At 41.2% G+C, this 12,625-nt stretch overlaps 3 protein-coding genes and 2 non-coding genes across 7 annotated transcripts in view; 2 read left to right on the plus strand and 3 right to left on the minus strand.

The window, feature by feature from the left end:
* The window catches only part of up (Troponin T, skeletal muscle), a 324,715-nt gene that overhangs the window by 237,205 nt on the left and 74,885 nt on the right, over window positions 1–12,625 (plus strand). The gene's annotated exons all lie outside the window — the stretch shown is intronic.
* Window positions 306–4,526, plus strand: LOC108004707 (fatty acid hydroxylase domain-containing protein 2). Of its 2 annotated transcripts, none has more exons than XM_017067722.4 (6): window positions 306–820; window positions 881–1,032; window positions 2,310–2,383; window positions 3,399–3,574; window positions 3,635–4,089; window positions 4,155–4,526. In XM_017067722.4, exons 1-6 carry the CDS (start codon window positions 617–619, stop codon window positions 4,303–4,305), a joined length of 1,212 nt encoding a protein of 403 aa, XP_016923211.1. In that variant the 5' UTR covers window positions 306–616; the 3' UTR covers window positions 4,306–4,526. The 2 variants fall into 2 exon arrangements, with proteins under 2 accessions (XP_016923211.1, XP_016923210.1); XM_017067721.4 differs by having other exon boundaries at window positions 308–820; window positions 878–1,032.
* Window positions 4,569–9,297, minus strand: GstT4 (Glutathione S transferase T4). The gene is made up of 4 exons (XM_036821089.3): window positions 9,002–9,297; window positions 5,379–5,665; window positions 5,182–5,317; window positions 4,569–5,065 (listed from the first exon to the last, which is right to left on the minus strand). Exons 1-4 carry the CDS (start codon window positions 9,117–9,119, stop codon window positions 4,893–4,895), a joined length of 714 nt encoding a protein of 237 aa, XP_036676984.1. The 5' UTR covers window positions 9,120–9,297; the 3' UTR covers window positions 4,569–4,892.
* Window positions 11,280–11,351, minus strand: TRNAD-GUC (transfer RNA aspartic acid (anticodon GUC)). Its single transcript has one exon. It is a non-coding gene; the product is annotated as a tRNA-Asp (tRNA).
* On the minus strand, window positions 11,643–11,714 carry TRNAD-GUC (transfer RNA aspartic acid (anticodon GUC)). The gene has a single exon. It is a non-coding gene; the product is annotated as a tRNA-Asp (tRNA).

Below are 12,625 nucleotides of genomic sequence, written 5' to 3' on the forward strand. Positions count from 1 at the left end.
TATTTAATTTGAGGAGATTTTCTTTCTTTGCCTGTATATTTTCAGGATTCATGTATTTTGGGGCCTGGATACGACCTATTAGGCTTTGTGATTTGACATTCACAATGTAAAAAAAATGTGACGATGAAAACAGGATATTGCGTAAGTGCTATCGATAGCGTTATCGAACACACATATTCGATATATTGTCGTGACTCGTGAGGGGTTAACAAGTCTCTAGGTAAACTTTGAAATAAATCGATATCAATTGGTTCAGTTGACCAGTATAGTATGACCGTACTTACAAACACAAATATTTTTGTAACAGAGTGAGATTCAAAAATAAACGTTTGTCTTCAGTTCTAGTCGCAGAGTTAACAAAAAACGATAATAATTTATCCAATTTATGTGTAGTATATGGACGTTTCAAGCGGTTGATTTAAATCCCAAGCACTTGTGCCGCCAGAGCTGGCAAATAGAAAAATCGAAATGCGTTAAATGTCAAGGACAACGGAAAAGCCACAACAAAAGGAAAAACTGTAACGAGAGCGAGAGAGAGCGAGCGAGCAACAACTGGGAAAGTTTTGAAGGAAAGTAAGAAAAATAGTTGCGGAGCAAGTGAGGAACAGCCGAAAACATGTCGAATCCTTTGCACGGAAGACCGCCAAATAGTTCGGGCTCCTCGTCCGCTTCCTCCTCCTCCTCCCTGTCCGGCTCCTCACCGATTTCGGTGACCGTGCAGCCCGGAAACGGTGGCCACAACTCCTCATCCTCCTCATCGGGCGGTGGAATCCTCAAGGAGAAGGTGGGACTGCCACCGGTCTACCTCAATCTCAATGATGTAAGCCTGATTTTTCCTGCCCCCGCTGACTAATCCCCGCCATGTCCTCCTCTGCAGCAGGCCAAGGATCAGTCCTCATCCTCATGTTCACCTTTGCAACACTGGGACGACACCCGCACCGCCGACGTCTGGCTATCCTCACTGCACAGTGTCATCTTCATCATCACCTGCGCCCTGGCCGCCTTCATTCTGTTCCGCAACGTGCTCACCTGGTAAATATTCGGATTCCTTGGGACTCCGTTTTTGGGGCATTCAACTTTTCACCCAGATTTTTAGCTCAGATGGTATAGAGATAACAGCCAACTCATTGTAGGTTTTTTCTTAATACAACTTTTTAGGTATATTTCTTTAAAATCTTTATTAAAAGTTTAATTACAGATAATTTAGTGAAGAGAATAGGACAAAATATATATTAGATTTTTGCCAAAATACGAGCAAGAACTTTGTAAATTCAACATATTTGGGATACATTTAGTGTTGGGAAGTACCTAGATGCATACCCAGGTACTTTTGTTCAGTAAGGCTTTTCAGACCTTTCTATTACCCTTTACCTCACCTAGGTATTGATTTTCATTAACGTGTGCTTTAAGGCACTAAATAAAATATTTTAACAATTATAGTTTATTTAAGATTTAAAAATTTGTATTTGATATGAAATTTTTTTTAATGACGCAAAATATTTAAAGTAAATTTGGTAATATTATAACTTATATTTTCTACCTAGATTTAAATATATTTAAATATTAAATATGACATTTTTTAATTCAATATGCAGATATTTATTGTTACTATTCCATTTTTATTAGTGTACCTTTAACTAGGTAATTGATAAATTGTTGTTTCTTGTCCCTTAATGAGGATGCCTATATTCCATAGATTTGTTACTTTTTCCGCCATAGAAAACGTACACATATAAAAGTTGCATTTATGATAGCTAGTCAGTTCTACTTAAAGGTTCGTTAAATCCAAACTGTTTTAAAACTAAAAGAATTCTGTATCATCGGGGGTGTCAGAAATATTTCGGGAAGATGTACGTAAGCATCAACATAAGTTTCCCAGCATTTTGCCCAAAGATATTTTTGTAACATCCCCTATAAGTTTTAAATCTATCATAACAAATTTGATCAAAATTCCATAGATAAAGGATAGATTTCTGGGGGAGAAATTACCTAGAAAGAGTATTCCAAACTTTGGTGCACGTAGGAAGACTTTCTTTCTACTCTTTCTCTCTCTCTGTCTTTCTCCCATTTTTGGAGAGAGCCTGGAATTGAGCTTAGTTTTGATTCTGCGAGCTGCGCTTTTCCACACGATCCAGAGATCGGAATGGCCAGTTGATTTTGCGACGCTCAGCAGCGAAGACTAAGTGCGCAGAGAAAGCGAGGGAAGAGAGCGAAGAATCGGGAGAAAGCCAATTGTAGTAGAATCAGAACACACAGGGGTTGCACGCCATGGAGGATAAATTCATAGAGGTTTCTTATATCTATGCCAGGCATCTGCAGAGCTTTTGGGGAGCCTCCGGCGATTTCTGGCAGTCGCAGTGGGACAAATTCATCGATTCGTTCGGTAAGTAATTCCAAAAACAGGAGGAAAAGAATGGAGAAATTAACGAAATTAACAGGTAAATGCTGAGGGGACCGGGGGCCATACAAAACTAAACTTTGCTCCTCTCTTTGTGCTTGTGTGATATTGTGCAAATTGCAATTCTCGACCACTGGCAGCAACAAAATGTCAACATCAACTGTTTTGTTTACTAATTCCAACGCACAGACACAAAGATACAGATACAAAGAGACACTTGCAAAATATACAGATACAAACGCATGGAAAAGTGCTGCCAATTAGGCAAAATGAATCGCCGCGTTACTCATTCGATTTGAATTCTTCGTCAAACAAATGTGTAGAATACATAGCCCCCAATCTGGAATAGATATTTTGTAAAATTATACGTTAATTTTTTTTAGCCAGAACAAATATTTATGCGTTGCACAATGGGCTCAATGTTCTGGGCTCTTCACAATGAACTTCGCTTAACTAATATTGATGAAGCTCAAAGTCGGATTCTAAAAACAGGGTTCATAGGCTCATTTTATTTTATTTTCCTTATATCATTTACAATTTACAATTCGCACCCTTTATTGCATTAAGATTTAAAGCCAATTATCTTTATGGGTTTATTTACCATCTTATTTTTATAGCATCCATGACTTATCTTAAGCCGTTTAATTCCTATTTGCAGTGCCGGTAAAAATTTCTGTGTTAATATAGGTATATAGAATTTTTTTCCAAACATCCATCCATTCCATCGCAACTTATTCAATGTAAAAATTTAAGTTCTATTATGTTCGATTTTTATAGCATTCGGTGCCGTAGTTCTGAAGAAAAATAATTTTTAGTGAAATTAGTGAAATGCCCTGTGCACATAAATAGCATATCTTTCAATTAATTTAGAAAACGTAGCTTACATACTTTCCGACGAAAACAATATACCCTTTAAATCTACGAGTTACGGATATAACTATCTTTTTGGTACCCTTGGCGTTTACTAATGGATATTTAAACATATAACTATATTTTCCAGGCGACGAGCCCATGGTGTTGTGGGTCTTTGGCACTACTATTTTTACGATGATCGTTTACTGGACCGTGGGCACACTGTACACATTCATGGACCTGACCAACCGGCCCGCCTGTCTGCGCAAATACAAGATCCAGCCGGGAACCAACGAGCCCGTGGAAGTGCGACGATTGCTAAAGGTTTGGAATTAAAAGTTCAAGAAATCGAGATATAATTGACCTCATGACTGACCATTATAGGTGATCTGGTGCGTGGTGTGCAACCAAATATTCGTGGGCATACCCCTGGCGTACGCCAGCTACAGGCTAATGGAGATCCGCGGACTGAGCGACATTCGCGACCTGCCCACATTTCACTGGGTCTGCTTCGAGCTGACGGTGTGCATCCTGATGGAGGAGTTGGGATTTTACTACTCACACCGCCTGCTGCACCACAAACACATCTACAAGTACATACACAAGCAGCATCACGAATGGACGGCCCCCATCTCGGTGACGGCCATCTATTGCCATCCCATTGAGCACATCTTCAGCAACCTTCTGCCGCCCTTCCTCGGCGTCTTTCTGATGGGCAGCCATGTGGCCACCGCGTGGCTGTGGTTCGCCCTGGCCATCCTGTCCACGCTGAACGCCCACTCCGGCTACCACCTGCCGTTCTTTCCCAGTCCCGAGGCACACGACTTTCACCACCTGAAGTAATTAACAAACATCTATTTTGAATGGGTTGATTTAATATTATGTTATCCTTCCTGCCCTACAGATTCAATAACTGTTTCGGTGTGCTGGGCGTTCTGGATCGCCTCCATGGCACTGACTCCCTTTTCCGTGCCACCAAGTCATATGCGCGGCACATTATGATGTTGAGCTTTAAGCCGCCTCGCGATGCCTTCCCAGATCCGACGATGAAGTGAGCCGGAAAAGATCTCTTGTGTACGGCAGCAGGCATTTCTCTATCTGTGTATACAAATTTTAATTGTGATATGGCAAGGCAGATCCTATTTTGTACACCTCAAATGTAGACGTTGTGCAGACCCCTAGAATCCCGCACACGCGAGCACCGCTCCCAGAGCGAATCCCCCACAAAAATGTTAATCGAGCCGAATAAAGCGTAAATGTACATGTATAGCCAAAAGTAAGGATGTTGGGTGATCTATATGCGAAGAAAACGAGGTGGTTTAACAATCATAAGCGTACTTTAATACGTATAATTAAGATACATATTTAACAACTAGGTTCTAATAATATATGTAAGGTTTTTTTGTAGCTATAATAGGACAAAGGGGAAGCACAAATGAGCAATACTTGGGACAAATGGAAGGGCAATCAATTTTGTTAAAAAAAAAGGGAGAAGAAGGTTAAAACTTATCGGCTAGGAAGAGCAAATATAATCACAAAAAGTATATAATGTTACGGTCAAAAAAAAAGGGGTTAAATAGTCGATTGTCTTAGGGAACTAAACAAGATTTGTGGACGGTCCGAGAATGGACGGGTCCCTCGGTTATTGCTTCACCGCCTGGGCCACGCCCTGCTGCTGCCCACTGCCACTGCCCTTCAGCTTGGTCTCGAACTCCCCGAGCACCTCCTTGTAATGGGGGCCCAGCTCCTCGCGGACCGTCTCGTACCAGCGGGCCAACTTGTTGCGGTTTTGGAAGGTATTGTATCCAATGGATTCTGTAATTTGGAAGCAAAATGAGTTATTACCAGGCGATTATGGGTGGATATCTCAGTTGTAAAACTCTATCTTTTTGGATTTTTTAGGATCCCTTCAGATGGCTTTGGGTACTCACTTGGCTGGTCGATCTCGCAGATGGCGCTGAGGTCCGCAAAGGAGATGTTGTCGCCAAGCATGAATTTGCGGGAGTTGAGGAAGAGCTGCTCGAACTCGTTGAGCGTATGCTCCAGCTGCTTGCTGGCGAGATTCACCTGGAATACCCAAACACTAAGATTAGATGGACCCTACCAAAAAAGGATTAGGATCACCTACCGCATTATCGGCGGGCCGGGTCTTCTGCAGATAGGGCACCAGCCATTTTTGCTGGAAATATTCGGTGGTGGCCACGCCCATGTTGGTCTGCTGCCAGGCCAGATACTCATCGATGCGGCTGCGACCGAGATGGCGACGTGGATACCAGTGCTCCGGCACCAGTTTCTCGCGAGCCAGGTGCCGGAAGATGGCCACGTTCTCGGACAGCTGATAGCCGTGATCTGTGATCGCAGGCAGCTTGCGGAACCGGTTCACGTTGTCCCGGAACTCGCCAGTCAAGTGCTCGCCTGGAATGGGCAAAGGAAAGGGAAAGGGGCCAACCGGTGAGATAATGATACAGCCGTAAAATATATTCTATACTTATATCTAATAACAAGACAACAGGTATTTTCCACCCAAGGCACGAATGGCTCAAAATGTATTTAAATAGGGATATGTATAGTATTACGCATTTCCAAAGTTATGATAAGATCTTTAGACTTTTAATTAAATATTTCCCCCAAAAATGTTCCGTCTAAAAAGAGAGTCACGACAAATTTATTATTCTCGTGTTGCGATCGCCTGATCCTAACGTGATATTGGAACTGGGCAAGAGGTGAGATAATGATACAGCCGCAAAAATATATTCCATACTCATATTTAATAACAAGAATACAGGTATTTTCCACCCAAGGCACGAATGGCTTAAAATGTATTTAATAGGGATATCTATAGTATTACTCATTTCCAAAGTTATGATAAGATTTTTAGACTTTTAATTAAATATTTCCCCCAAATGTTTTCCGTCTAAAAACAGAGCCATGACAAATTTATTATTCTCGTGTTGCGATCGCCTGATCCTAACGTGATATTGGAACTCGGCAACAGGTGTCGATTCACGGGTCGAATTTTAGAACCGATAACGATAAGGGGATTGAAAGAAATATTGCCCTCAAAAGGGGGGCGTGTCTGGCTAACGAATGGCAAAGTCATTGCCAATGTCGCCAGTTTGCCCATCAAGGTCAACGGGGAATTGAAATGGAAGTTTCGATAAAAAAAAGGGTTTGGTTGGGAAATCGTGCGGCACTTGCAGGGCCTCCGGCTCTAAAAATACCCACTCTGAGTCGGGATCTGGATGGGCGCACAAACAAATTAAGTGCCCACACCCACTCCACGCCATCCCATCATGATTTGGGTGGTGCGAATAAACAAAGAAATTAACTGAGCATTTCATGGAAACCTAATTGATTAGTCAGCAGCAGTGGCACACTGTGATTCCCGACATCAGCTGATTAGATTCGGAATGGCAGCGGCAATTTTTCAATTTTATAATTGCCGTCATTTGGAAAATTAAAGCGGAATATGATGGCCCTATCCGAGCCAAAGGGCGATTCGTGAGAGCTTCGTGATTGACTGACTTATCAAGATGTGAAGTGGCTGGCCCATTGAAAGCTATAAAAAGCAATCGGAAAACACGGGAGCACTTCAATCTAGATGGCGTAAGCCAATTAAACAATATTTTTTTATCCCTAGTAGCTTATTATTCCTAATCTGCCTTAAACATCGTATATAGTTGCCCACTCAAACCCGTCCTGAAATCATAATGTTTGAGAATTTTGAAAACAGCTTAAGTAGGCCTTATCCTCGCCGGTGTTTTCTCTCAAGTAACATTCTTGTTGGCCTGATCAACCAAGCCCGTATGATCCCTGCTCCGATCTCCGAGAACTCAGTATCTAAGCCATAGATTGCATTAGCAATCGGTACAAACACTTTTAGAAAGGTACAACAACTGCATACCAATCCAGGGTTAAAAATACCAATTGATGGCCACTAAAGTAACCTCATATGACCTCTAGTAACTCAGCTTACAGGCCACAGACGGCTTTGCAAATCGCTAGGGCCACTCGTAGATAACTATCAGGTGGCCATACTAAATTGGGTTAGAAAATATCAATTTTTATGGTGTCAATAGCCCAATCAATAGCTTTATTCGATTTCCACTTGATCCGAATTGCAGTTCGGGCTCGTAAACTCTCGACCAGATTAGATTCCTTGCGTCATGCTCGGGCGGCATGAAAACCGGGTGAGCGCCGCAGAAACACTAGCTCATATCTACAACTACTGAAAGTGCTTGCCCCCGCATCGGAGTCTTTAACCTCCACAAGGTTGTCTTGTTGTCTTGTCTCCCCACGAATGCAGCAGCGACGACTCTGATTTCTAAGCTAACTAACTGCTCGCCGAGCTCTAGGAGTACAAAGTCCAAGTGGCAGAAAAAAAAAAACAGCGGGCCTGTCTGGGAATCCGACGCTTAGAGGAGTGGAAAGCTCTCCTTGGGATTAGCATAAAAAACAGAGTTCGTATCCCCCGGTATCCAATGCGGATATTAATTTATCAGACACTGTGGTTGACTGACGTCAACCGAGAAATGCAAACCCGACCAGATATCATCCATATATCGTGATCGTATATGCAGCCGTTAATGGGCCCCTGTCTCTGATGGCTGGTGATTGCATCCCCGCATCAATTCTGCACTTTATGGCGTTTCCGCAACCTTGACCAAGTGGAAAACGAACAAGTCGCAGAAGTGCCAGACCCCGCACTCCCTTTTCATGGGGCTTATGCGGTCTTCAAAAAGTGCTAAGCGCACGCGCAGCTTAGCAAAGAAACTGACAAACCATAAAAAAAACATCTGAAGATAGAGGAACACAAAGCACAAAGGCAAAGTAAAGATAAACAAACTAGCAAACAAATCAGTAAATCTGTATGAAAAATTGATAAGTGTCCCAGTTTGGCAAGCAGGTGATAAAACCAGCGCAAAGATCGGTTATAGATTCCCGAAGAGTAAACACGATCAAAGTGCACTCTGGTTTTTAGGTACAGTTGAGCTCAGATAACAGGAACTCAATCGAAACTTAGCGAACTTCTTATGAGATTTTAATTAAACAATACTTTGGGACTAGGATTTTTCATTTAAATTCATAAGATATGATGGAATATGTCATAAATTCTAAGCCATTTATATGATAATACTCGACTGCTTGTTTTCGCAGTGGTTTTCACTAGCAGGCGATAAAGCGTTAATCAAAGGCGATTAAGCGGTTCTTCAGGATGCTTCAGTGGGTAAAGATTAATAGTAGTAAACACGTTCAAAGTGCAACGCTAAAATATGCCCAACTTGTCAATAAAAAATAAGGTTTATAATAGAATTTCTTATTCGTTTTAAAGGAAACCTCACGTTTACGTTTTGTTAACAAATTTTAAAACCATCACGTTTGCGTTGAACTGATAAATCAAATAGTTATTATAATCTATGTTCCACATTTCTAAATATGTTTTGAGATTAAGTGACATTTTTCCATTAATGATTGTCCCAAGTGCGACGATAGCCCACTTTCGCCTTGGAAACTTTTCGGTTGAATTGTGGAATTTTTAACGAGCGGAAAATTTATTTGGAAACTCCCAGACGAGTTGAAAATATCGGAAAACGAAGAGCGAACAAAGGGCAACATAAATGCATAGGAATGTGTGACGACAAACCACGGACCGGGTCGACCTTTGGGCCCCCGTAGGTCTAGACTCTATAGATGTGTGTGCCACCGGGCACGTACTCACTATTTACTGTTCACTACTCACTACGAACTCACCTTTGAGCATCGAAATGGGAATGGCCTCGAAGGGGATTTTGGAAGCCTCCAAAAGGATGTAGAGCGCCCGGCTCGATTGGTTCAGGAAATCGAAGTAGAACTTGAGTGGCTGCGACATCTCGATGGCTGTGCTGTGTGCAAGTGACTAGTCTTAGTTGCTCTGTGGACCCGGGGATCGATTAAGAAAGCACTTCAAAACCCAATACAATCCAAATTCGAAATTCCAGATTCGAAACTGTGATCGTGATCGCTTTGGAACCGGACTGTTGGACTTTTGCTGCTAGACTGAGCTCGCAGCGCCGTCGCCGCGACATTTTAAACGCAGTGGCCGGCGTCGACGTCGACTGCGCAGTGGCTTGATGACTCGGGTGTGGGGGGGTTTTGGGGCGCATTCATTAAATGCGCCGCAAAAACAAGCCAGCACGTTGGCAGCGGAGCAGTGGAGCGGCAGAGCGATCACAACAAGATGCTAACGAAAAAAAGCGAACACAAAAACAAAAACAGAGACAAAAAAAGACCGGCTTCTTGTTCATACATTGCATATGGCCCCTACTGCTGCTGCTGCCCTGCTCCGCCTCTGCCGCCCCCCTCCTCCGACGCCTCTGCTGGCGCTGCTGCTACTCTTTGGTTGAGATCGGGGCACTGCGACTGCATTCGCCAGTCAAAAGAGGGTGTGGCCCCCGGCAAAATATCGCTGAATATCTGGAACGTCCTATGGTAACTCGGGTGTTAGGACTCGGATCGTGGTAAAAATCATAGGCAGCTCTCAGAGCAGAGTTTCCAGGTTGTATACCAAAACTGATACGGAAATTCACATAATTGCAATGTTTGCAAGCAGCTTGAATTGTCACAAAGATCATTTACAACCACCGTTAAGACTAGTACGTTACGTACCATTGTGTTAGTCTAAACCTCTTTCCAAGATGTCGAACAAAATATACATACATTTATTATATAACATGGTTAGTTTATCCAATCAATAAATTTACTTAGACCTATTAAAAACTTCGGAAGATCTTAGAACATAAGGATTCTTTTAAATTATCAATCCGCAGATTTGGGTAGGGTATTTTAAGTGTGGCTTATTCCTCGAATTTATCGCTGTTTGTTTTGCTTTCAGTGTTTTGTTGCTGCTGCGTCTTTTCTTGTTTTTGTTTTGCTGGTTTCATTTGCCTGAGTCTTCGGCTTTGCCTTTTGCCTTTGTACTGGACTAGCTCTGGTACTTTCGGGCGTTATCTGGGAGCGATTTTCAATCAGAAAATGCTTAGTATTTATAAGTATTTAGAAGATTCCTGCGAGCGGCTCCTCCTACCAGCCACCTCTCCACTTGCCGTATCTCCGATGTGTTATGTTATCTTGTTTACCGAAACGAAGCCAATAACAGATATACCAACAAGAACCAGAACCAGACCCTCCTATGTACGTTTGTATGTCGGTCAGCGAATTGTTTTTGTTTAACTGCAGAGCTGATAAAACTGGCCGAAGTGCCAGCAAAAGTGCCTTGTCTTTGGATGTATCTGTATCTCTAAGATGCATTTGCTGTCACAAGTGTCCGTACAAGGTGGCACAACAGCTTCGCGCAAAGACACAAAGAGGGGCTCTTGAGTGCACTTTACTTTACAGATAACTCAGAAAGACTTGCAGCAATGGTCAGCTGTTCGATTGGTAAATGGCCATGAAATTTGGTCTGTAATGGCTAACCCCATTGAATCTGTAACCGAAGGGTATACTAACTTACAGAATTAATATATTTATATTTTGAAATGGGTATATTCCTTGTTTAAAGATCAAAATGCGAAAAAAGGTTAAATTTGGTTCGTATATATCATGTCTCCTAAAAAACTTATTGAAAGATTACCATTATATGGTAAATAGCAACACGCATCCTTGATATTAGTTTTATTATATTTTCAGACATCGCCCCCAAAAGTATGCTTAAGTGGATCGCTTCTTTCAATAAAAATAAAACAAACCTGGGTCAACTTACCGCGGGATAAAAATCGATTTTGTTTTTTGTGCCATGCAAAGCCTTTTAAACTAAGTTACTCATAGCTATTAAAATAATAGTTCAAATGGAAAGATTTCCGACAAGTAGTTGAGTTCTAACCAATAAAGTCATTTTCAATTTACAATGCAAAAAAATTTTTCGACATGTAAGCGCCACAAAAATAGTATAGTAGTATTCGAAATCCTATCGTCCATCATCCCATCTTTCCTCTACAAGTAGCAGGTATTACTAAAGCCGAAATTGGTATACAAAAAAAATTTTTCTCGCTCTCTCCCCGACGGGGAATTGAACCCCGGTCTCCCGCGTGACAGGCGGGGATACTAACCACTATACTATCGAGGATTTGAAATATCAAAAGTTTGCTTCAAAATATCCAAAAATACTTTTGTTTGATTAGTGAACACTTTTTAAATTGATTATTATTTGACGCGCATGCTTGTTTTAATTTAATTTTATTTTCAGAACTCTCCCCAAAAAAATAATGCTCAAGGTAAGTATGGCCTTTAATAATATTAAAAAGGAATTATAACAGCCGCATTTAATTTTTAAAAATTAAAAACATATTTTTTAGTTTACGTAGAAGCGTACTGAAGTCTGAATCAAAATATAAGCATCTGAAAAAAAATGTCCATTCTCCCCGACGGGGAATTGAACCCCGGTCTCCCGCGTGACAGGCGGGGATACTAACCACTATACTATCGAGGATTAGGTACCTTTCAAAGTTTGCCTAAAAATACGCGCAAAATACATACACGATTCGAACAGTGTTGGAAGTTTACAAGTAATTTTAGTGTGATCCCTCCTCAGTGATAGACACGAAATAATCATTAAGTTTTCTACTTGTCCGGTATAAGAACAAAATATATATCATTTTGAAAAGTGCGCCAAAAGGCAAATGTTAGGAGTGTGTCTCGGCTATCGCTGCCAACATGTTGGTGGGACCGAACTGTCGCGCAGATTTAAGGCAATTTCGCCTATCGCTCTTCGATATCAGGAGGCGTTACTTGATATCGAACCTATCGACAGTGTGACTTTTCAAACGCACTTTTCAAAATGATATATATTTTGTTTTTATACCGAACAATTAGAAAACTTAATTATTATTTCGTGTATATCACTGTGGACGGCAGTACAGGTTGTGACTAAGCGCACCGTATAAGTTATATTGAACAATTTAAATTGATGTTTCTTTGTATTCACTTGTTAGCCTTTTTATTTTTAGTACTTATTTACTTATTTATTATTTTTGACCAACATCTGAATCACAAAAACAACCTTATAAAAAATGCAAAAATGGGTCAAAAAATAAGTGTTCCTTAAAGTGATAGGGATCGATCGCATTCGTAGCAAGCTGCTCAGAACAGTCGGTCTTTTAGCTGTACGCCTTGATTTGACTAAAATACGACGGAAAAACCACTAAAAAATGAGTATTTATGACCAAAATCTGAATCACAAAAAAATCCGATGTACCCCCTTATAAAAAATGCGAAAATGGGTCAAAAAATAAATGTTCCTTAAAGTGGTAGGGATCGATAGCATTCGTAGCGAGCTGCTCAGAACAGACGGTCTTTTAGCTGTACGCCTTGAATTGACTAAACTACGATGGAAAAAACACT

The sequence above is a fragment of the Drosophila suzukii genome, chromosome X (assembly GCF_043229965.1).
Source record: "Drosophila suzukii chromosome X, CBGP_Dsuzu_IsoJpt1.0, whole genome shotgun sequence".
NCBI classification, from domain to species: domain Eukaryota; kingdom Metazoa; phylum Arthropoda; class Insecta; order Diptera; family Drosophilidae; genus Drosophila; species Drosophila suzukii.

Excerpts from the sequence above, each read along its gene's own strand:
- GstT4 (XM_036821089.3), bottom strand. The coding sequence starts at position 9,119 with ATGTCGCAGCCACTCAAGTTCTACTTCGATTTCCTGAACCAATCGAGC. Across the intron at positions 5,666-9,001 it reads TCCCATTTCGATGCTCAAAG|GCGAGCACTTGACTGGCGAG; the intron begins GTGAGTTCGTAG and ends TGCCCATTCCAG. Across the intron at positions 5,318-5,378 it reads CCCGGCCCGCCGATAATGCG|GTGAATCTCGCCAGCAAGCA; the intron begins GTAGGTGATCCT and ends TGGGTATTCCAG.
- LOC108004707 (XM_017067721.4), top strand. The coding sequence starts at position 617 with ATGTCGAATCCTTTGCACGGAAGACCGCCAAATAGTTCGGGCTCCTCG. Across the intron at positions 2,384-3,398 it reads CAAATTCATCGATTCGTTCG|GCGACGAGCCCATGGTGTTG; the intron begins GTAAGTAATTCC and ends TATATTTTCCAG. Across the intron at positions 3,575-3,634 it reads AAGTGCGACGATTGCTAAAG|GTGATCTGGTGCGTGGTGTG; the intron begins GTTTGGAATTAA and ends TGACCATTATAG.